At 40.9% G+C, this 23,603-nt stretch overlaps 1 protein-coding gene across 1 annotated transcript in view; it reads left to right on the top strand.

Annotated features, from left to right (window-relative positions):
- The window catches only part of Hipk3 (homeodomain interacting protein kinase 3), a 68,940-nt gene that overhangs the window by 32,282 nt on the left and 13,055 nt on the right, over positions 1-23,603 (top strand). Inside the window, exons 3-5 of the mRNA XM_032903830.1 lie at positions 17,160-17,283; positions 22,409-22,528; positions 23,453-23,539. Of these exons, the coding sequence (XP_032759721.1) occupies positions 17,160-17,283; positions 22,409-22,528; positions 23,453-23,539 (331 nt within the window). The remainder of the gene's footprint in view (positions 1-17,159; positions 17,284-22,408; positions 22,529-23,452; positions 23,540-23,603) is intronic.

Here is a 23,603-nt window from a genome sequence, read left to right as displayed (position 1 = left end):
AAAATGTCTTTTTAAAAGATTTTACTTAAAAAATTCTGGGGGCTGGGGATTTAGCTCAGCGGTAGAGCGCTTACCTAGGAAGCGCAAGGCCCTGGGTTCGGTCCCCAGCTCCGAAAAAAAAGAACCAAAAAAAAAAAAAAATTCTGTATTTGTGTCTGAGTATGTGCATATGAATGCAGGTGCTTACACAGAGCAAAGACATGAGATCAAGGAGCTAGCATTTATAGGTTGTGAGCTAGGAGTTGGGGACTGAACTCAGTCAGGTCTTCTGCAAGAGCAGGAGGCACTCTGAACTGCTAAGCCATTTCTTAGCTACATGATAATTTTTAAAAACTAGTAAGAATAGCAAATTAGGAACATTTTCTCCCTTTATATTATAGTTTTATTTTATAATTTCATAGAAATAATTCTTCATTTAAAACAATTCTATTATGGATAAAATTTTCAGATAATGTTAGGGAGCCTGCTTGTGTAAACCTGTGTCTCACAGGTATACTTTCTTATTTTTATGAGAGGTTTTTAAGGTAGTGAGTATGTGCATTTTGCTGAAAGATATACCCCCTCCTAAATATTATACTGTTTCAGTGTTTATAATCATAACATGAAAGTAGTCTTTTGGGGCTGGAGTTTAGTTCTCTTAGTTTGTAGAGTGCTTGCCTGGCATGCAGGAAGCCTTGAGTTTGTTGTATGTGTTTCGTGCTATAATCTCAGCATCCAGGAAGGGGATGCAAGTGCATACTGAGCTCTGGGATGCACCAGACCCTTTGGTCTCCTCCCCTTCTCTTCCCTTCCTTGCCTACAAGTCTCTTTTGGAGCTGGAGTTGCAGATGATTGTGAACCACCCTGTGTGAACTCAGGTCCTCTGGAAGAGCAAGAAGTTCTTAACCCCTGAGCCATCTCTCCAGTCCCTCTCCAGCCACCTTTGATAGTGTACAAAATTATTTGTTTAAACAAAGTGTAGTTTTCTATTTTCTCTTTTGTTGTCCATGCTTGGGGCTTAAAATGTAAGAAACTGTTGTCAAGTTTAGGGTTATAAAGGAATGTAACTATAGTAATGTATTAATATAGTAATGTATTAATACTGTTGTTTTAATAATTTACTGTCTTAGTTCATGAGGAATTAAATATCCTGTTTTTAGACAAGGATGGAATTTAAGTCATGAAACAGAAGCGTAGGATTGATGTGGCTAAGTAAGCGCAGGAAATCGTGTTACTATATTAATCCACAAGCTTATGATTCTGGTTCTTTATTTACTGTGTCACCTGTAGCAAGTTACTTCCTTTCTGAGCCTCAGTTTACTCATCTTGAAAATGTTAATAGCGACTTCAAAGGTTGCTGTGAAGATGAATACATAATGCAGGTCAGGCACTAATGTGTTGGGAACTGCGTGCATTTTATACATAGCTGCCACACACAGGGGGAGCTGGAGTTCGCAAGAATGGCAGTGATGTGACAGGGAGTCTCCCATGCTTATTTCTTGGTGGCTTACTTGTGACACGTGTACTGCTGCAGTTCTTCAGAGCCAAGGCATTGGTGTGATGTAGTTGAAGCTGTGTGACTATGACATTTACCTATCTCTCTCTTTGAGGCAGGGCCTTGTTAGCCTTGTCTGGCCTGGGAATCCTCGTACGGCACAGACCGGGCTTGAGCTCAGTACATTTCCTCCAGAGCCTTGATCTCCTAAGTACTGGAATGCAGGTGTGCAGGGTCTCTATCCTGGATCAGTTCTTTCCCCTTTCTATGTTTGTTTTTATGTGACTTGGTGTTTTGCTTGCATGTGTGTTTGTGCATCATGAGAAGATGTCAGATCCTCTGAAACTGGAGTTATAGACAGTTGTTTGCTGCAGTGTGGGTGCTGGCAATGAAACCTAGGTCCTTTTCAAGAAAAACAAGTGCTCTTAGCTACAGAGTCCTCCCCCTCTGCCCTTTCATCCATTCTCTTTAATTGAAGCAGATTAATGTATAGTGCACTAACAGTAATGTGTATGTAGCCTGGTGAGTTTTATAATGTGAATGTACCCATAGAACTACACAGGTCATGCTTATTAATACAAGCTTCATATTCTGTATGAAGCAACTTTTATCTGTGGGTTTTTTGTTTGTTTTTGTTGTTGTTGTTTGTTTTTTTGTTTTTGAGACAGGATTTTCCTGTGTAGCACTATAGACCAGGCTGGTCTTGAACTCAGAGATTTGCGTGCCTCTGCCTCTTGAATGCTGGGATTACAGATGTGTGCCACTATGTCCTGTATACTTGAACATTTTGTTTTGTTTTGTTTTTTGTTTTTCAAGATAGGGTTTCTCTGTGTAGGTCTGGCTATCCTGGACTGGCCTTAAACTCACAGAGATCCACCTGCCTCTGCCTCCCAAGTACTGGGATTAAAGGCATATGCCACCACCTCCTGACACTCTCGATTTTCTTCAAAACAATGTTTTTTTAAGTTTATTTTGATTGCCGATTTTATGTGTATTGTGTTTTACCTACATGTGTGTACATGTGTCACGTGGAGGTCAGAGGAGGACGTTAGATCTCCTGGATCATAACTAGAGTTATGATGGATGTTTATGAGCCAGCAAATGAGTACTGAGAACTGAATCTGGGTCATATGCAGGAGCAACAAATGTTCTTAACCATTGACCCATCTCTCCAGTCCCTTGAATTTGTGCGTTTTTTAAAAAAAATAGGTTGGAATTTCCTGGTGAAAGTCTATTGTTTTATCTGTTTTCTTAAATGCTTTAAAGTGCCTGTTTTATAATCTCAGTAGCTCGGTGACAGTAGGAAGCTTCTGTTGTTTTCTTCCCTTAGGATTCTGGCATTGAATTGTGTTTTCTACCTGGCTGAAAGTGTTGTGTGTTGGTGTTGGACTGTGGGCATGAAAAGTTCCTGAGTTGTGCTGTTTGTTTGGTGTGGTAGCCAGCAGTGTGTGATGCTATGCAGTAGGTATGAGCTAGTTTAAATTCTCTGAAATGACAGGAACTGAGTAGTTGCCTCAGCCACCTTACTCACATCCAGGTGCATGGCAGAGATGCTGTTTCCGTCATTTTGGACATCTGTTGGACAGGGCTATCTGTTGGACTTAGCGGGATAGTGTTTCCCTGAGTGACTTTCGTTTTAGTATAGAAGGTGGGTAGTGGTGTGATTTCAAGGTCTGCTGGTCTTTTTGTTTATTTACTTTTTTTTAAACCTCTTTGTATTTTTGAAAAGCCTAGGCTTTTCCCTTCCCTAACAGTCTGAAGGGTAGTTTTTGTGTTTCCAGGTCAGTGAGAGAGAGTTGCAGGCTCTAGGCTACTGCTCTCTGTTGATCCTTTATGCCTTGCTATTAGTTAGCGACTGTTAGAACATGAGATGGGTTACTGCTCGAGTTAGATCAATCTCCATCTTTAAGGTTGATTGTGGGATCCCAGCTGCTACAGTGAGGCAGGCCTGTAAACAGACTCCAAGGTGCCTGGATTCCAGGAGCGTGACAGGTGCTGTTCTCACTTTACCAGAGCTTCCAGACCAGGTTGCCAGAGTCAGAGACATTAGAAAGATCCCAGTGGCAACACATCCTCTCCCTTTCCCTTATAATGTGGACACCTTAATTAGGTGTGCTTCTCCTCTTTCCTTGCCCCATGCCAGGCCTCAGAGGTGCACTGCCTTCCCTGGAATTCCCTCCTCTTCTTGACATCTAAGAATCAGGGACTGTCTGTTTATAGGTTTTTGCTGTGAAACTTTACCCCTTGCTCCCAGATCTCTAAAGAAGGGATCCCCAACTCTGCCTCATTGGCCTGAGCTCCTCAGAGCTCCTCTACCAAGTAGCTTACTATATATCTGCCTCTCTGTTAGCATTCCTATTTCTTTAAATGTCTACAATGTTTCTATTGGTTTGTTTTTGACAGTCCTGCTATGTCATCCTCATTTTCCTGGGGTTCACTATGCTGATCAGGCTAACCTTGAACCCAGATCCTCTTGCCTTTGTTTCTTGAATGTTGCTGGGATTAAAGGTAAAACACCACCATGTCCACCAATAACTTTTCTAATTAAATTTCTTACCCAAAAGGATAGTTTACCATAGAGTGTCTTTTGAACTCAAAACGCAACAATTATCTAAAGAAAATGTAGTTTCAATCCAATGATATTTTCTTTTTATACTGGGATTTGTTCTTCAAGTTTGTGTCTTGCCTGTTTTAAGTTACTTTCCGCAGACTTTTAAAATAGATTTTGTTTTTTAGAGTAGTTAGTTTCCTAACAAGCTATGTAAGAGACCGAGTTCCTATGTACTTGTGTCTTCACACATAGTTGACTTCAACACCCTGCCTTCATGCACTCTCCCACCTTCTCACATACACTCCTCCTTTTCCTGGGACTTTATGTACCACCAGTACAGATGATCCCGTGTACATATTACCACTCCAGTGTATACCCACCAGGCTGTTTGAGGATTATCTAGCTGTATAATTGGGTCCTCTGATTTCCTTTATGCAGAGCATAATTTATAGTGGTGACAATTTTTTTAGAGCAGTTATCTCAGGGAAGTAGTGATTTTAGTAGGAAATCATGTATGGTCAGTCATGTTTTAGAGGTTTGCTTTCATGTTTCCTTAAAACCCAGTAGTTTGGTTTAGGAGTTGCTTAATGTAGTTACCTATTTTGTAGGTTACTGAGTATCTGATTTAAAACATTGAAGTAGAATGTATTTTGGGGTGCATTGTATGAAATTGGCTATTTTACATTCACTGAGTGCTTCTTACATTTTATTTATTATCACTGTGTGTGCATGTGTTCTATGTGGGGTGTGCACATGTACCATGGTCAGGTGTGGTCAGAAGGCAGCCTTCAGAGCAGGTATTCCCCCCACTGCCTACTGGGCTTGCAAGTGCTTTTAGCAGCTGAGCCATGTGCTGGCCCAGTGAATATTTCTCAAAGGGAGCCTTAAGGACCTTCTAGTCTTCTTTAGAGACAAAACACACAGTTATGTTGTTTTAATTGTTTGTAGTGAGTTCACTTTATTCCTTGCCAGGTTTATACTTTATCCTAAGTTTCTATTGTGCTACTGTTTTTCATAAATATGGAGCAGTAGTCACTCTAGTGCTCTTAGTTTTAGACGTGGTTTTGGCTGAGGAAATTAATAACATGACACTGGTACTTGCTTTGCTGCTATGGTCTGTGAAGGCAACTGTGTCCCTGCCATGCGTATGTGGTAAAGAGGACGGCACCCCTGACCAACAGTTACGTATCTCTTCAATTCTGGGAGCTGATGCTATCTACAGGGATGCAGAGTTGTGGAGAGGGCTTGTATGACTGTGGTATACCATGGTAAAGTGGAAAGGAACCAGCCTCATGCAGAAAGGGGCAGGTGCCAGCAAGATGCTAGGAAGTGCAGCCTTGACCCTTTCATAACAAATAGTCTTCTGCAGGGACAGATCTATCCTGTGACACTAGTGAGCCCATGACCAGCATTAGTCTTTTCATAGGTGGTGGCTGGCTACCTTCCAACTGGCCTTTTCACATTGGGAATTCTATTTTCAGTGCAGGAACCTTAGGGTACAAGGTATATGTAACGCACAGCACCCCTCATTTGTAAATAAACTGAGGATAGTGGAATGTCTAACTTGCATAAGAGATAGTAAATAAAGACCCTATGTATATTTGTCTATTCATTTTTAGCGTGGTGTTTGAATCCAGGGCCTCACACATACCAACAAAGCCCATATACATACCACTGAGATACAGTCCTTTTTGTATCTTTTAGTTTTGAAACAGGATCTCTAAATTGTCTGCATTGTGCCTTAGAACTCACTTTGTTCAGACAGACCTTGAACTTGGGTTCCTCCTACTTTAGCCATCCGAGTAGCTAGTATTATTAGTTCTATGACATTGGGGCTGATCTTATCTATATGAATCATATATCTATGTATCTTTTTTTTTTTTTTTTTTTTTTTTGGAGCTGGGGCCCGAACCCAGGGCCTTGCGCCCGCTAGGCAAGTGCTCTACTGCTGAGCTAAATCCCCAACCCCATATCTATGTATCTTATATGAGTCATGTATCTATATATCTATTTATCTGCCTGCCTGCCTGCCTGCCTGCCTGCCTGCCTGTCTGTCTGTCTGTCTATCATCTATTATCTATCTTTTTGAGACAGGGTTTCTGTATAGTCTTAGCTGTTCTGGAACTCACTATGCCCCAATGCCTCTGTCTCTGCTGGGATAAAAGTAGTGAGTGTTCATGTATGCAGATTAGAGTATAACCCTTGCTTCTGCCATGTGGGTTCAGGGGATTGAACTCAGACTGTCAAGCTTGAGTGCAAGTATTTTTACCTGCTAAGCCTTCTTGCTGGCCCTAGGCATGGTTCCCTCTCTCCCCTTCCCTCCCTTCCTCTTCCCCCCTCCTCTCTCTTTCCCCCAAAACAGTTTCACTACAAAGCTCTGACTGTATATTCAGTCTGGTCTTGGACTCACAGAGATCCACTTGCCTCTGCCTCCTAAGTGCTAGGATCAAAGTCATGTGCCACCACACCAGGCCCCCACTTTTTTTCTTGAGACAGAGTCTCATTGTGTAGCCCTGGCTTTGTTTTTTTTTTTTTTTTTTCCTTTTTTTTTTTCGGAGCTGGGGACCGAACCTAGGGCCTTGCGCTTGCTAGGCAAGTGCTCTACCACTGAGCTAAATCCCCAACCCCCTAGCCCTGGCTTTGAATAACATTATTGTGCTAATGTTAATTTCTTGAAACACACACACACACACACACACACACACACACACACACACACACACACACACACGACTTTGTTTTTACAAAGTATATACTAAACGATGCATTTGGAGTTAAAGGGCATATTACCTACAAGATGAATCTCAAGTTTCTCAAAAACAATATTTGTATGTATGTAAAAATAACAGATGTATAGTACAAATAGGATAATGTGTTTGAGGAATTTGGTTCAGGGTAGTATCCGAATACTGTGTTGCCTTCTTATAGTATTTTTGTAAATTTAAAAGCTTTAAGATATTGTCTAATTATGTGTATGTGTCAGAGAAGGCCAGAGGAGTGCTAGATCCCCTAGTCTTGGATTTAGAGGTTCTCGTGAGCTTCTGATGTGGGCGCTGGGAATGGAAGTCTATCCTCTTCAGGACCAGCGCATGCTCTTAACTACTGAGCCATCTCTCTAGACCAAATGGAAAGTTTTTAAAGCCAGGCATTGTGGCTCATGCCTGTAGTTCCAGCACTTAGGCGTCTGAACGGGAGGAGTGCAATGAGTTCTAAAACTGGAGAGAGAGGCAGAGTGGGGAGGAAGGAAGAAAATGTTTCAAAATAGATTTAGACACAAGTGGTAAGTGGGGAAAGAGGGGCCCACTTTAAAAGAGGAAAGTTCAAAACTGGTCAGAAGGATCAAAGGAATCCTTACTGTTTGTAGGCTACTATAAATACACACACACACACACTCACACACACACACACACACACACACACACATACACACACTCACACAACACATACACACACAACACGCACACACAACACATACATACACACACACAACACATACATACATACATACACACACGCACACACATACAACACACACATACACAGAGTATAACCCTTGCTTCTGCCATGTGGGTTCAGGGTACAACACAACACATACACACACACACACACACACACACACACACACACACACACACACACACACACACACACACACACACACACACACACACACACACACACACACACACACACACACACACACACACACACACACACAGGGTTGGCTGTTAGCAATGTTCCTGGTCTTTCTTGTGAGCTTGTGAGACTTCAAACGTTACATACATATAGCTTTACAAATTTTAATACCTTTTTTGTTTGTTTGTTGAGACAAAGTCTCAATGTATAGCCCTTACTGTCCTAGAACTGACTGTATAGACCAGACTGGTCTAGAACTCAGAGATCCACATGCTTCTGCCCTCCAAGTGCTGGGGTTAAAGGGATTTGCCAATGTACCTGGCCTCATTTTAGCATTGTTAGTTGAAATTTATCTGTAAGAAAAGGAGTAAAAACAAAAAAGGACCATTGTCTCTGTATGTATGTCATGTTTTGTTTGTCTCTGTATGGCATGTTTTGTGTTGAAATTCTCTCAGTCTTTAAGAGACTTAATTTAGATTGAGTTGAAAGGCTTCTTCCCCTACATGTTTCTTTCCTGTTTCTTTTTACTCTGCTGCAGTGAATGTAGGATCAAAGAGGTGCAACTTCTTGTAAAAGTCTCTTAGTCTTCGTAATGGTGGGAATTATTTATCTTAATGTGCAGTGGCTAAAAGAATGGAACTCCACATCTGAGCTCCACTTGTACTTTAATGCTGCATGCATGGTCCTGCCAAGGAGTGGACTCTAGTGCCTGCTTCTTCATTTGTGTGACTACCGAGTAGCCAATACTTTCTAAATACTTAGCAGGGCTATAGGACACTTATAGCCTCACTCATAGTATTATATTAAGAACATACTTTTGTTTCTGTTAGTGTGTCTGTCTGTCTGTCTGTCTGTCTGTCTGTCTCTCTCTCTCTCTCTCTCTCTCTCTCTCTCTCTCTGTGTGTGTGTGTGTGTGTGTGTGTGTGTGTGTGTGTGTGTGTATGTTTCCCAATTTGGCCTTAGTCCCCAGGTATGGAAGATAACCTTGACCTTCTGATTCACTGTCTTCATCTCCTGAATGCTGGGATTACAGAGAGTACTACTATGCCTGCTTCTGCAGTTTTGAGAATTAACCTAGGGCTTTGTTATGAAAATATTAAATAGATTCTTAGCTCTAGTTATATGTTCTTTAAATAATGTATACGGAGTGAAAAGGAGGAAGGTGACATGTTAAGAAAGGATTTGCTTGGAGGTGGGGCAGGTTAAAGAGGAAAATGGGATGAGCACGATCAAAGTAGAGTTTCTGTGTGTGTGTGTGTGTGTGTGTGTGTGTGTGTGTATGCACACACATGAAATTATAAAAAATTAAAGAATTGATGATTGGCTTAGAAAGAGAAATATTCTGTCAAATTCATAAAAGTGCTCTAACAAGTTTGTTGAGTTACTTACAGGAAGGTGGGATGACTTCTTAGTAAACTTATAGGGGTGGGTGTGGTGGCAGCACTCAGGAGGCAGAGTCGGGTGTATCTCTGTGAATTCCAGTCCAGCCTGCTCTACAGATTGACCTAGAGTTATAGTACCAGATATACAAAGAAATCTTGTCTCAAAAAAACCAAAAAAAAAAAAAAAAAAAAAAAAAAACCCACCAAAACCCAAACCAAACAAAACAAACTAACCTAAAAACAAAACAAAATAAAAACCCTAAAATAACCGCAACAAAAAAAGACAAAGAAAAACTTCTTCTACACATTAATATTTCTAAGATTGCTATTACTATGTTATGAAAAACTGGTTGAAATCTGAGGGAAGAGTGTGTTGGATATGCTGCCAGCCTTGGCCTAGAGGGAATGTTAAAAGGTACAACTAAAGCCTGGTATCAGCTGTGTCACTCAGTCCATGAGTACAGGGCAGCTGCAGTCTCTCGTTAGTTACTGTAGCTACTCTTGTCTACATGATGTGAACAGACATGTCAGACCAGAGGAGACTGTATCAAGATTCTCCTCATCCCCTTTCTCCTTCTATATTCTTTTTCATTTGCTTGTTGTAGAAAGTTACAGACTAATCATAAAAGAGTGTAGTAGATAGTTCCTTAAATTATGGACCTATTGCTGCCTGCCTGCCTGCCTGCCTGCCTTCCTTCCTTTTCCACCCTGGAACTGAGGACCAAACCCATAGCCTTGCACTTGCTAAGCAAGCACTCTACCACTGAGCTAAATCCCCAACCATTATGGACCTATTTTCAGAAAAATATTTTTTTATTTCAGTTAATATTTTCATTTTCTAAAATGCAGTGAAAGTATATAAGAAGAGCCATTAAAAATGACCTCTGGGCCAATGCCTAGGGTTTTGTTAGTTGGCTTTTCTATTTTCCTGAGTCAGTTTCATAACTTGAGGTTGGTATGATGAGACAGAAGGTTAGCAACCAGTTTTTAGAATCTGAGCACTAGACTGGGGGATATTCTCTGCTGAGCAGCTCCAGGGCAGTGAGACCAACAGCCCTAGCCTTCTCAGACGCCTGCACACACATACACATCCCCACACATAGACATACACTTAATTAAAAACAAATATATCTTTAAAAAAATCTCAGCTCCACTCTTATTCTTGATAATTCTGGGCCCTGCATTTCTTATCTTCTGTTCATAGCAAACCACTTTAAAACTTGCCTCTGTTACTTTACTCCACCTTTACTGCTACACTCCCTGATCTGGACAGACATCTTGTTTGAATTACATCAACAGCTTCTGTGTCAGCTTCTGTCCTCGTTTTCTGCCACATATGTCAAGATAGCAAGAGGGATGACACAAACCTGGGTTGGCTACAGTCAGTCCATCAGTTCTTTTATGTGAAGCATTTTGCTTACCTGAGTTACTGCAGTTTGTAGAACATTTTCTTTAAATGATTAATGCATTAACAGTTATTTCTGTGACCCATTGTTAACTAAATGGTTATTTGTTTTAAGTCCTAAGATGCTCAGCTGTCTTAAATGCAAGCTGGCTAAATGTCGGAGTTCCTTGCCTGCTACCTGTTGGGCTCATATATTTGATTCTTCCAAAAAAGTCCCTTAGTTTCATGAGCTATAAAAGCTTTGTTAAAATTCATTGCTTGGATACTGAGCGCCTGCTGTGTGCCAGGCGGTGTTCTTTAGGTGTTAACATCACAGCACTGGGACAAAACGTCCAAGTCTTGTGCCTTCATAGAATGCTGGTCTGTTGGAGCAAGCAGAAAAGAGACAATGGGCCAACATATAAATCAGTTGTTGGAAAGTGTTATAAAAGAACAACCGAGCAAGATTTAGACAGAAAGCCAAGTGCCACAGGGTGGTGGTACTTCCTCTTGGGAAGACTGTGAAAGGGTCTTTGTAGGAAAATGATCATTGAGCAGAAAGACAAATAAGAGAAGGGAATCAAGTCTTGCTTCTTGGAACAATCTCCTAGGTATCCTTAAGTGTAACGGTTTGAGAATGTTTGAAGAGGTTTTTAGGACAATGTAATTGGCTCAGCATATGAGATGATGGCAGGAAATACTGGTGTAGCTGAGGTCTGGGGCTACTATAGGAATCATTCACTAAGATAGGACTCTCCTGGGGATTCTGGGTTAAGGAATGTTGTGGTCTGGTTGTGTCACCCCTCTTGCTGCTATCTTGACATATGTGGGAGAAAACGAGGACAGAAGCTGACACAGAAGCTGTTGATGCAATCCAAACAAGATGTCTGTCTATCAGGGAGTGTAGCAGTAAAGGTGGAGTAATGCGGTCAGTTCTGGATCTATTTTGATGCTAGGTAGTGAGATTTGCTAATAGATGTAGAAAGTGAAAGAGAAGGAGTATATTTGACTTTCTTGGCTTGGGGACTGAGAAACTAAAGATGGGGAAAGATGGAGGGTGGGAATGGTTGGAGGAGATAAGAATCTTCAGTTTGTTCACTCCGAGGTGCCTAATGGATGTGAAATCAGGCTTCTGTCAGCATGCACTTCTTGGCATCTGCCATAGCGTTTGAGTTTAGTGGGTGTATATGGGATGGATCCCCAGGTGGGGTAGTCTCTGGATAACCTTTCCTTCAGACCTGCTCCATACTTTGTCTCCATATTTCCTCCTGTGAGTATTTGTTCCCCCTTCTAAGAAGGACTAAAGCATCCATACTTTGATCTTCCTTCTTCTTGAGCTTCATGTGGTCTGTGAATTGTATCTTGGGTATTCCAAGCTTTTATCCACTTATCAGTGAGTGCATACCATGTGTGTTCTTTTGTGATCGGGTTACCTCATTCAGGATGATATTTTCTAGTTCTATCCATGGTGTCTGTCTTTGTCACTAAGGTGTGTTTCCTGTATGCAGCAAAATGCTGGGTCCTGTTTACGTATCTAATCTATTAGTCTATGTCTTTTTATTGGGGAATTGAGTCCATTGCTGTTAAGAGATATTAGGGACCAGTGATTGTTGCTTCCTGTTATTTTTGTTGTTAGAAGTGGAATTATATTTGTATGGTTCTCTTCTTTTGGGTAAGTTAAAAGGAGATTACTTTCTTGCTTTTTCTAGGGTGTAGTTTCCCTCTTTGTGTTGGAGTTTTCATCTATTATCCTTTATATGGCTGGATTTGTGGAAAGGTATTGTGTAAATTTGACTTTGGTATAGAATATCTTGGTTTCTCCATCTATGGTAATTGAGAGTTTTGTTGGATACAGTAATCTGGGCTGGCATTTGTGTTCTCTTAGGGTCTGTATGACATCTCTCCAGGATCTTCTAGCTTTCATAGTCTCTGGTGAAATGTCTGGTGTAATTCTGATAGGTCTGCCTTTATATGTCACTTGACCTTTTTCCCTTACTGCTTTTAATATTCTTCTTTGTTTTGTGTGTTTGGGGTTTTAACTATTATGTGATGGGAGAATTTCTCTTCTGGTCCAATCTGTTTGGAGTTCTGTAGGGTTCTTGTGTGTTCATAGGCATCTCTTTCTTTAGGTTAGGGAAGTTTTCTTCTATACTTTTGTTAAAGATATTTATTTACTGGCCCTTTAAGTCGGGAATCTTCACTCTCTTCTCTACCTATTATCCTTAGGTTTGATCTTTTCATCGTGTCCTGGATTTCCTGGATGTTTGGGTAGAATCTTTTTTGCATTTTGCATTTTCTTTGACTGTGTGTCAATGTTTTCTACGATATCTTCTGCCCCTGAGATTCTCTCTTCAATCTCTTGTATTCTGTTGGTGATGCTTGCGTCTATGACTCCTGATCTATTTTCTATGTTTTCTATCTCCAGAGTTGTCTCCCTTTGTGATTTCTTTATTGTTTCTATTTCCATTTTTTGATTCTGGATGGTTTTGTTCAATTTCTTCACCTGTTTGGTTGTGTTTTCTTGTAATTCTTTAAGGGATTTTTGTGTTTCCTCTTTACTTGTGTTGTTCTGTATTTCTTTAAGGGAGTTATTTATGTTCTTCTTAAAGTCCTCTAACATCATCATGAGATGTGATCTTAAATCAGAATCTTGCTTTCCTGGTATGTGGGGTTATACAGTATTTGGTATGGTGGGAGAACTGGGTTCTGCTGATGCCAAGTGGCCTTGGTTTCTGTTGCTTCGGTTTTTGCCTTTGCCTCTCACCATCTGGTTGTCTCTGGTGTTAGCTGGTCTTCCTGTCTCTAACAGTGGCTTGACCCTCCTGTAAACCTGTGTGTTAGCTCTCCTGGGAGACCAGCTCTCTCCCTGTGGGATTTTCTAATCTTGTATAAGATGGTGTTGTATATCTTAGTTGTCTTTATCCCATCAAAACAGTCCTCACTTTTATGTTGAAGAAATCATTGCCTTGAGCTTGATCAGACCTCGGATTAGTCTGAGGCCTAACACATCAGCATTACACTTACTTCATTAACATGAAGAAGTGAAGATCAGATGTTTATAATAATCTGCTTGTAAAATCACTCTAGTGGGAGACATCTTGTAACCAGTTTTCCTCCCTGCTCTATTCCTCCCTTGCCCCCCAGGATCTCATGCTTGCTAGGAAAACCTTGTAGGGTTGATGAATATACCACAAATACAAATTCACAGCTTAATGGTCTTTCCACTGGTAACCCATGGCACCTGCCTATTGTAGGTATAATTGTTTCCAGAACTGAACGTTCTGAGTTCCTAAACCAAGACAGCCCTTTCCTTAACAGGGATGGGATTCTTATGCTTGTAATTTAACATTTTGACTTGAACAAGTAGGTAAAAATGGAACAAAAAACCCTGAGATGTTCCATTAATAGCCATCTTTTCTGAGTGACTCTTACTTCATTGCATTCTTATCCGAAGAATTCCGAGCACTCCCTTCCAGTACTCTATCAAGAGTCTGCCTGTCCATTCAGAGTTCTGTTCTCACTGAGGAAAATTTTCTTTCAATTTACCAATTTTCAGTGTTAAGCTGTGTTTTATATCAGTGTTTCAAGTCTTTAGAAAGACAGAAAGTATTTGTAATGAACATCAGTAGACCTGACTAAAAGCACTAAAAACACACTGCAGAAAAAGAACCACCATTTTATAGAGATAGATTTGTTACCATGTGACCTCAACTTTGTAGCTGTGGGGTTCAGATTGGACTCCTAACTGTATGTAATTACTTTAAAGTGAGCCTTCAGGCACAGTTGGACTGCTCATAGAATACACTTATTTAATTTGTGCCTTGTCTATGTATAATGCACAAATGATATCTGTGTACACAGAAGGCTGTTGATACAAAAGTATATTTTCCAAGCTGTTGAAGGAATCGGAAACAATTTTAATCACTACAGTGACTGGTGTTCTTTTTAATGCATAAGCTTTAAAGTTTGAGTTTTTGAGACCGGGTCTCTGTAACTCAAAGTGACCTGGGACTCCCTATGTAGTCCATGCTGGCATTCAACTCATTACAGTCCTCTTGCTTAAGCCTCCCAAAAATGGATTACAGGTGGGAGCCACCTTGGTTGGCTTAGAGTTTATTTTTTATTAAAAGAGCAGCTAGTAGAAACCTTGTTTCTCTGTCAGGTTTGTCTAGACTGTAGGTGCTTTACCATGTTGCTTCCCCACTTTACATGTGATGATGATGTACATGGAAAATGTATGCCGTGGTGAATGATATCAAGGAAACAGAGCTTTCCAGACACCATAGGGCTGGTCCTCCAATGAGCTCACAGAGACAAGCACATGACCGGCAGAGTTCAGGCCAGACCAATTCCTTAGTTGGAGAAAGGAAAATGGGCCTTGCAGAAGGTCCCATCCTCAGTCAAGAAGCTGTTTTGTTAACTGGATGGAGGAGGAGAAATCTGTTTCTTCACTGGAGTGACACTGAGCACGCTGTCCACATCCCAGGGCAGGCCCGGGTCCAGGAGGAGCAGACTCCATGCTCTGCTTTGCTTTCCCCTCCCTCCCTTCTTTCTGAGTTATTTATATAGATGTGATCTGGGAGGAGTTGGAGGTGGGAAAAGAATACGATCTAAATATATCGTATCATCTAAATATATCGTATGAAAAATTTGAAAAACATTATTAATGGCTAAATAGAAATAATTTGGTCACATTAGTGTTGGACTTGGTGATTAAATTTACCATGTTTTTATTATCATATTATTATACATTTCGTTGTGCTGCTCTTCATCAAAAGGAACACCAGGTATTCTAGGGCTGTGGGAAGAAAAGGACAACCTGAGTCTGGAATGCTTTGTTATTCCAGAGCTCTGTGAAAGCAGGAGGCCATGGGGAATGAATGCCCTCCGAGGCAGGGCCAAGTGGCCAATTACAGCAGTGAGTTATAGCCTACTGAAAAAATGGGAATTTATGAATTTATATTCATAGAGGGAAATACATGACTTGGTTTAAAGGTTATTTATTCTTTTCAGCAGAGTCTTTCCTACATAGCTCAGTCTAGCCTCATTGTGTGGTCCTACCTCAGTTTTAAAAGAGAGTATAATAAGGAATAGGATACACTTTACAGAATAACTTAATTACAGTGGGAAAGGAAGAAGGTGACACCACTTTAGTCAGGAGATGAACATTAGTAATGAAATGTAGTGAAGCTGTTTGCCATCCATAAGCCCAATGAGAGAACAGATTCTCCTATTAGATGTATAAGACAAACTGGCTGTTGTGAGCCAGCAGACAGATCCACACTAAGGGACATGTCTGCAAGTATCTGATTGGGTCCCTTTTACCAGAAAGGACATTATTAGTGCATATAATTTACATTGAGAGAAAAGGGGGGATTGTGTGCATGTGTAGTGTACAGTGTACGATATATGTATGTATGCACTTAAGTACACATGTGCACTTGTGCCACAGAGCATGTGTGGAGCTTAGAGGGTGTTCCCCAGAGTTTCCTTCTCTTCCCACGTGGAGTCCAGGGACTAAAATCACTTGGCCTGTTTTCCTGCTGAGCTGTTTGATTCACCCAACATTGTTACCACAATTGGCCAATGTGCAATAGGTTCTGAGGCTTAGATGCTAGACATGTTCGTTGCTCAATTCCTGATGTTTGTGAATACTTTGTGCCTGCAGAGGGAAATATCTGTGTAGGGGAAAAAGAATATGGTAACATGACCATCTTTTAGGGTAAAATATCCATTGTTCTGCCCCTGAAAGTTAAACACCCATACGCCCATAGACCTAGGATAACTTTGTGCATGATTCCTTTGCAGCTATACATCTGTGCATGGAGGCTCTCTTACAGCGTGCTGCTTCTCTTCAGAAAGTGGATGGAGGCTCTGCCACATTACTCCTCATAAGAGAGCTCCATGACGTAGTAGCATAATTGATCTGAGAATGACATTTTTCCAAATAACTGAAGTGTTATAAGTGCTAAGATAGATTTTAATTGTTCTATCTTACATCATGCTTTTAAAAAAATTAACTTAAAAAACTTTATTTTTAAATGTATTGGTGTTTGCCTGCATGTACGTTTGTGTATCATGTGTGTGCCTGGTGCTTCTTGAGTCCAGAAGGAGGCATGAGGTCCCTGGAACTAGAATCACAGACAGTTGTGACGGCCATGTGGGTGGGTGCAGGAATGGAGCTATGGAAGCGCAGGCAGTATTCCTAACTACTGAGCCACCTCTCCAGCCCATACTACACTGCACCCTGCACCAGTCTCTAGGGACGACTAAGAACCCAGTTACGTGACTGTTCATCACTGTCGTGTTCTAAAGGCCCACAGAGGTTCTAGACCTAGCTTCGGGAATTGTGTTTTCATTTGGTCTTAACTTTCACTGCCTGCTTTTTCAGTTCTTCTGATATCACAAATGTTTAGTTAGTGTTTTTTGTTTTGCTTTTATCAGCTTTCTGTGGATTATTTCTAGTCTGCTATAGCTTGAAAAGCAAGGTGTATGTTGCTTTTTTTCAGGCTTGAGCAGAGATGTTGTCAAGGGAAAGGCTCATGGGGAAGAGACCTCATTATGGAGCTATGTCCCTTCCCATTACCTAGGGTTAGGATTGGGGTTTGACAAGTTCTCAGAGATCTAACTATAAGCATGATTTTTCTGTCATTTAGAACTTTCCTTAGAATTTCAAACAAAATTAGGTAATTTAATGTGAAAAGGAAACTGACTTTCTTCCTTTTCCCCCAGAGCTCCAGAGATTATATTGGGGTTGCCGTTTTGTGAAGCCATAGACATGTGGTCACTGGGATGCGTGATTGCAGAGTTATTCCTTGGATGGCCACTCTACCCGGGAGCCTTGGAGTATGACCAGGTAACAAAGTCACAGTGATTCTTCATACACAAAATGGGAAAAGCTCCATGAAGTGTCAAATCTTAGTATCTTAAGAAATTTAAATTCACTTAACATTAGATCTTAACCTAAAAGTTCTTTTCTAACACTCTAATAACTCACTTTCCTAGTGGTATGCTAAAACATGACCAAGGCAATTTGTAGGAAGAGGAGTTTATTTCAGGCTTACAGTTCCAGAAAGAGTCCATGATGGCAGGGCAGGGGAGGGCAGGGGAAGGCAGAGCAGAGCAGAGCAGAGCAGCAGGCAGCAAGTGGCTGGAGCTGCAGCCAGGATCTCACGTCTCAACCCACAAGCAGGAAGCAGAGCGCTAGTGCAAAACAGCAAGAGTCTTCTGACCTCCAAGTCCACCCCTGCTGACGCACTTCCTCCAGCCAAGGCACACCCGCTTCTTCTCCCCAAACATTCACCTACTGAAGATCAGGTGTTCCATGCCAGAAACTTCTAGGGGACATCTTATCCAAACTACCACAGATAAATTTTTATAAGCTAAGTTACAATCTACGGACTTGAAACCAGTTTTGGGAAGGAATCGTTACCCTACACATTGTATAATATTTGGATAATGTATTATTTAATTTGTGTTTGTTTGAGGCAGGTTGTCAGCATGTGGTAGTTTAGTCTCACTTCAGCCTTGTGATCCCTCTGTCTTAGGACATGTGTCACTTTGCCCAGGCCTGTTTATCATCTTTTTTTTTTTTTTTTTTTTGAGACAGGGTCTCTCTCTCTAGCCCTGACTGTCCTGGAATTCACTACACAGACCAGGTGGGATTAATCCACAGAGATCCGCCTGCTTACTCCCCTCCTAAGTGTTGGGATTAAAGGCATACACTGCTATGCCTGGCCCGAATTCTGGTTTTTATTGTTGATTTTCTACATTGAAATAGATACGAGGAGGAGGGAAATAAAAAGAAAGAAACATTGAAAAGGAAAGAAAAGAAAAGAAATGGATGTGAGGGGCTGAAATGATGGCTCAGTGTTTGAGACATGTTCTGCTCTTCTAGAGGACCTGAGGTTTGTTCTGACTCTCACATCAGGTGGTTCACATCTGCCTGTTATTCCAGCTCCAGAGGATCCAACACCTACTTCTGACCTCCATTGGCACCTGTACACACATGCATATTACACATAATTACACCTAATTCAAAATAAATCTTGAAGGCAGGATCTGAGAAGTAATTCCTTTGGGTGACTTAGATGTTTGAGGTGATTCAGTATATCATTATCAGGAGATGGTGTCATTGACATTAGTCTTATCTTACAGTGGCTGTCTGCTAGTGAGCCTGCTCTTCTAGGTCAGGTTTCTAAATCCTCTTTTCACCTCCTTTATGTTCTGAAGTCCTCTATGTAACAATTTCTGTACATCTTCTCTTCAGGTATGTTTTTAGTCATCTTTGGACTTTGGTGCAGCTGCTAGACTACTCCTAGCTCTGAAGGACTGGACAGTCTAACCAAAGTCCCATCATTCCAAGCTGCTGAGGCCCCTACCCCTGGACAGTCTCTAGAAACTTAGCTACACCAGTGGGTTGGTCTAAGGCACTTGTAATCCTGTGGAGCAGGACGCCATCTAGTGGCAATTTCAAGTTGACATGCTGGTGCACTCTGGATTTGGACATTGTCTTGGGCAGCTCATGTTAGTCTTATCCCTCCTTTATGTGAAACAGAGAAAAATGAGATTCCCCACATCCAAATGGACAGAATTATTAGGGCACAACGGTAACTTTAAAGACAAAAGCCTGACCCAAGCTTGTTTTTTCTAAATCCTGTAATTTTTTTTTAAGACAAAGATGTAGGAGGAACCAAACCAAACTTGAAACAGGTGTTACCTGATTTAGATGAACAATATCTTCAGATACACATATCCGTATATGTGTATATGTGTGTTCTTCCAAAGGAACAGAAGAAAGTCTTTATCACAGGCATCAGTTATAGTTTTAATTCAGTTTTGAAGTTATTTTTAAAAATACACATATACAAATAAATTTACAAATACTGTGCATCTTTACTTTGTTCTTAATCTTAGAAAAAATTTTGCCCCTTTGAGATAGGATTTCACACTCTAGCACAGGATGGCCTGGAATTCACTAGGTGGCTCACGCTGTCCTCGAACTTTAGTGCTCTTACAAACATTATCATCATCATCATCAACAACAATACTTGAACACTCTTACCCCAGCCTCCTGAGTGCTGGGTGGGACTATTTGGCAAAAGTGAACTGTTTTATAAATGCTGTGATTAATCTTCCTAGATTGCATCCTTCTCCTTAGATCACCTAACTCAGGATGTAGTCGGTCTCTACTTCCCCCTCCCATCTGTTCCCTCTTTCCAGGAATCAGTTGCCTCTGTATACTTTGCTACTCCAAATAAGGTACCAAGGTCTTTGCTTCTTTGAAACAGGGTCTCCCTCAGGTAGCTTAGAATGGCTTCAAGCTCTCTCTGAAACTGACGATGACCTTGAACTTCTGATTCTCCTGGTTCCATCTCAAAAGTGCTAAGATTACAGTTGTGTGCCATCATATCCAACTAAGAACTTTGTTATCTCCCTCACCCCCAGTGCCCAAGATTGAATGAAGTGTTCCATCCACTGCTGAGTTACAGCCTTACTTAGCCTTAGTGTATTGTCTTCATAATACATTATTACTATTTTTTACCATAAACTGGCAGTGGGCAATAGTAGTATTTCTAATTAATACTCAGAGTTCCTAGCCTAGAAACTACTATTATAACACTTTATATTTCTTTCCTAACATCTCCGGGATAGTTACTGTGTCTGTTTTCAGATGAGTCTAGATTATAGAGAAGTGGCTGGGGAGATGGCTCAGTGGGGCTTGCAGCTCTTGTTCATGTGAGGTCTAGAGTTTGGATCCCCCAGATTCTTTGAAGTTGGGTAGGCATAATTCCAAATTCAGAAGCCAGGGACAAGAGCAGTATCTGCAAACTCTTGGTTCACTTGAGAGACCTTGCCTCAGTGAATTAAGTGGAGAGCAATTGCTGAAAACATACAATCCTTATCCATGGCTCATGACACATCTGGAAACATACATGAATGTGACTGTCTCCATACCACACGGGCTCCCATACACATTAAAACAAGTATGCTTGCAACACACCACACAGACACACACCTTAAAACATAAAACAAAAAACTAAACTAACACAGGCAGTCCATATATCACTTTCACATGCTTAATGGGTAATGATACTCCCAAAGCAACCTGGAGAAAGGCTTAAAAGTTAAAGGGTACAAGCAGTCCTGCTTTGTATTATTGCCCTTTTTGTAATGGCTACCTTCTGGGCTCCATTCTCCTGTTGGTGGTGTCAGTCTAGCACCTGGAGAGGAGGGCTTTTCTCAGTCTGCATTAGCTTCTCCAGTACCCCAGCCAGCCCTGCTGTCCTGACCTAAGATTTGGGAAGATCCTCTCCAGGGAAGGAGCAACCCATGCTACTGTATCATTTTGTCCTGAAATGGTAGCATTTTATCTTTCAGGATTTTTTATTGCATAACTCCCACCCCACCCAGAGGCAGCTGAGACTACTTCAGCCTTCCAAGTGCTGAGTGTAAACTACTGTGATTAGCAAAATAGTCCTTATTTTTTGTTCTGTTTTTGTTATTTATAAAGGCTTTAATAACAGAAGTTGTCTTTTTGGTTTTTTCTTTTGTTTGTTTGGGGTTTTTTTTGTTTTTGTTTTTTTGTTTGTTTGTTTGTTTGATTAAGGGTTTCTATATAGTCTTGGCTATCATGGGACTCACTCCATAGACCAGACTAGATTTGAACTCACAAAAATCTACCTGCCACTGCCTCCCAAGTGCTGGGATCAAAGGCGCGTACCACCATGGCCGGTTGAATGAACACAATTTAAGTAACAGGACAGGAGCCATTCGTATGAAAGTCAAATGAAGCCAGGTGGTGGCATATGTTTATAGCTCCAGTGCTCCAGGGCACCAAGGCAGGATGACCTTTGCATCTGAGGCCAGTCTGAGCTACCTAGCAACACTCTGAACACCCGCCTCCAACTGTATGCAGAAACAAAGTAAGATAGAAGGCTAGAAGATAATGGGAGTTTTCTTAGTCTGAGAGGAAGGGGTTAATAGAGAAAAGAAAGAGAAGATGAAGGAGAAGTTGGGCTGCTTAGTAAAGCAGTATCTAAGATTAAACTAGAGAGAAGGAAGATGGAGGACTTTTTTGGATCCAAGTCACAGTTCCCCCTTTAAAGCCCATGCTTTTTTTTTTTTATTTTTTATTTTTTTTTTTTTTATTGACTAGTCATGGAGTGTGAGAAACACTATCTGATAATGTGTACCAGGCACTGTCATGGATGTTGGGAATTGCAGAGTCGAGTAAGAAGATGGAAAGAAAAAGTCTAGTATACTAGATGGTGAAAAGCATGATGGGAAAGATCTAGCCGGGAGAACGGGGGTTGCTGGGAAAGACAGAGTTAACTGTTGCTTACTGGCTTGGGAGGCATAATGACTGAGGTGATACTAGAGCCTAGATCTGAAGGAAGAGTGCTGTGTGACACCTAGGACAGGCATTCCAGACGAATGCTGAGGTCCTGCAGCTAAGGGTTTGCGGTGTCCCTTGGGAGGATGCATCTATATCGTGTCACTTTCTCACATAGGTCCCCAAGGTACTGTCTGCACTTGCCCAGAATAACTCATCTAGTCTATCAATTCAAATCCCTCTCTCTCCTTCCTACTAAGTTGTCTGGGAACAGCTCAGTGGTAGAGCACTTAACCTGGCATGTATGAAGCCATAGGCTCAAACCTCCAGTATTGTCTTCCCTTACCCCCAAAGGTCATTTGATCTCTTATTTCTCCCTTAGTGAGTCTGTACTTCCAGGCTTTGAACATGTGGTTTCCTCTCTTCATTTACATAGAACCTTAATATTTTACATTAATAATTTACGTATAGTATGCATCAAGTGTTTCTCAGTGAACTCTGACTACATTTATTTTAGACTTAAAACACTGCAGATTCCTTATGTGAATTTATCGAGGGCATAGATGGTATCATGTAGTTTCTGATAAAATGTTTAATTAATGCCTGCAATACAAAATAATAAATTTGTTTTTAAATTATTTTTCAGATTCGATACATTTCTCAGACTCAAGGTTTACCAGGAGAACAATTGTTGAATGTGGGTACAAAATCCACAAGATTTTTTTGCAGAGAAACAGATATGTCTCATTCTGGTTGGAGGTTAAAGGTAATTGACTAAAAATATATTTATTAAACAGTTTTCTAAGATGCCTCTTAAGGATAATGCCTTCCGTATCTTAAATGTTTATGGGCTGGAGAGATGGCTCAGTAGTTAAGAGCACTGGCTGCTTTTCCAGAGGTCCTGAGTTCAATTCCCAGCAACCCCATGGTGGTTCACAACCATCTGTAATTGGGTCTGATGCCTTCTTATGGTGTGCATGATGAACTCATATACATTAAATTTAAAAAAAAAAAAAACCTTTTAAAAGCAAATAACGTTTTAGGTTATTTTACTTTGTGTGTGTGTTTTGCTTTCATGTGTGTATGTATACCACATGGGTGCTTGGTTCCCTCAGAGGCCAAAAGAAGGTGTCAGATTTACTGGAGTTTATAGGTGCTCTTAGCTACCATACAGATTCTGGGAAACAGAACTTTATCCTCTAACAGCAAGTGTTCTTGACCACTGAGCTGTCTCTCCAGCCCCTCCACTTGCTTTCTTATACCACCTAGGACTGCATGCCCAGGTGTGGTACTGCCCCAGTGATCTGGGACCTCCCACAGTGGGGTGGGACCTCCTACATCAATCATTAGGCTTACAGACTTGCTTATAGACCATCCAATAGAGATATTTTCTCAGCTGAAGCTCCCTCTTCAGATGCTAGCATGTGTGAAGTTGACAAACTAACCAGCATAACAGGGATTCACTTGTAGCACAGGCTGGCCTCTAACTTGATCCTCCTATCTCAGCCTCCCGAGTACTGGGCTTACTTGAGTGCACACTATTCCTGGCTTCATATTTATTTATTAATTTATTTGCATTATAAAATACATTTTTGCTTGTTACTCTTTTGAAACTACTAAATGTAGTAAGGCATAATGGACTAGAAATAGTGAGTAATAATGTTATTTTCTCTTTGATGTATATAATAAGACACTGGAAGAGCATGAAGCAGAGACAGGAATGAAGTCTAAAGAGGCCAGAAAGTACATATTCAACAGTCTGGACGATATAGTGCATGTGAGTATTGAAGTCACGTGAAGTGTTTCAAACAGAATTAACTCAGCTTTTCAGACTTCCACAG

The sequence above is a fragment of the Rattus rattus genome, chromosome 5 (assembly GCF_011064425.1).
Source record: "Rattus rattus isolate New Zealand chromosome 5, Rrattus_CSIRO_v1, whole genome shotgun sequence".
NCBI lineage: Eukaryota > Metazoa > Chordata > Mammalia > Rodentia > Muridae > Rattus > Rattus rattus.
The sequence above is the reverse complement of the archived record's forward strand: the minus strand, read 5'-3'. Positions and strand labels throughout refer to the sequence as shown.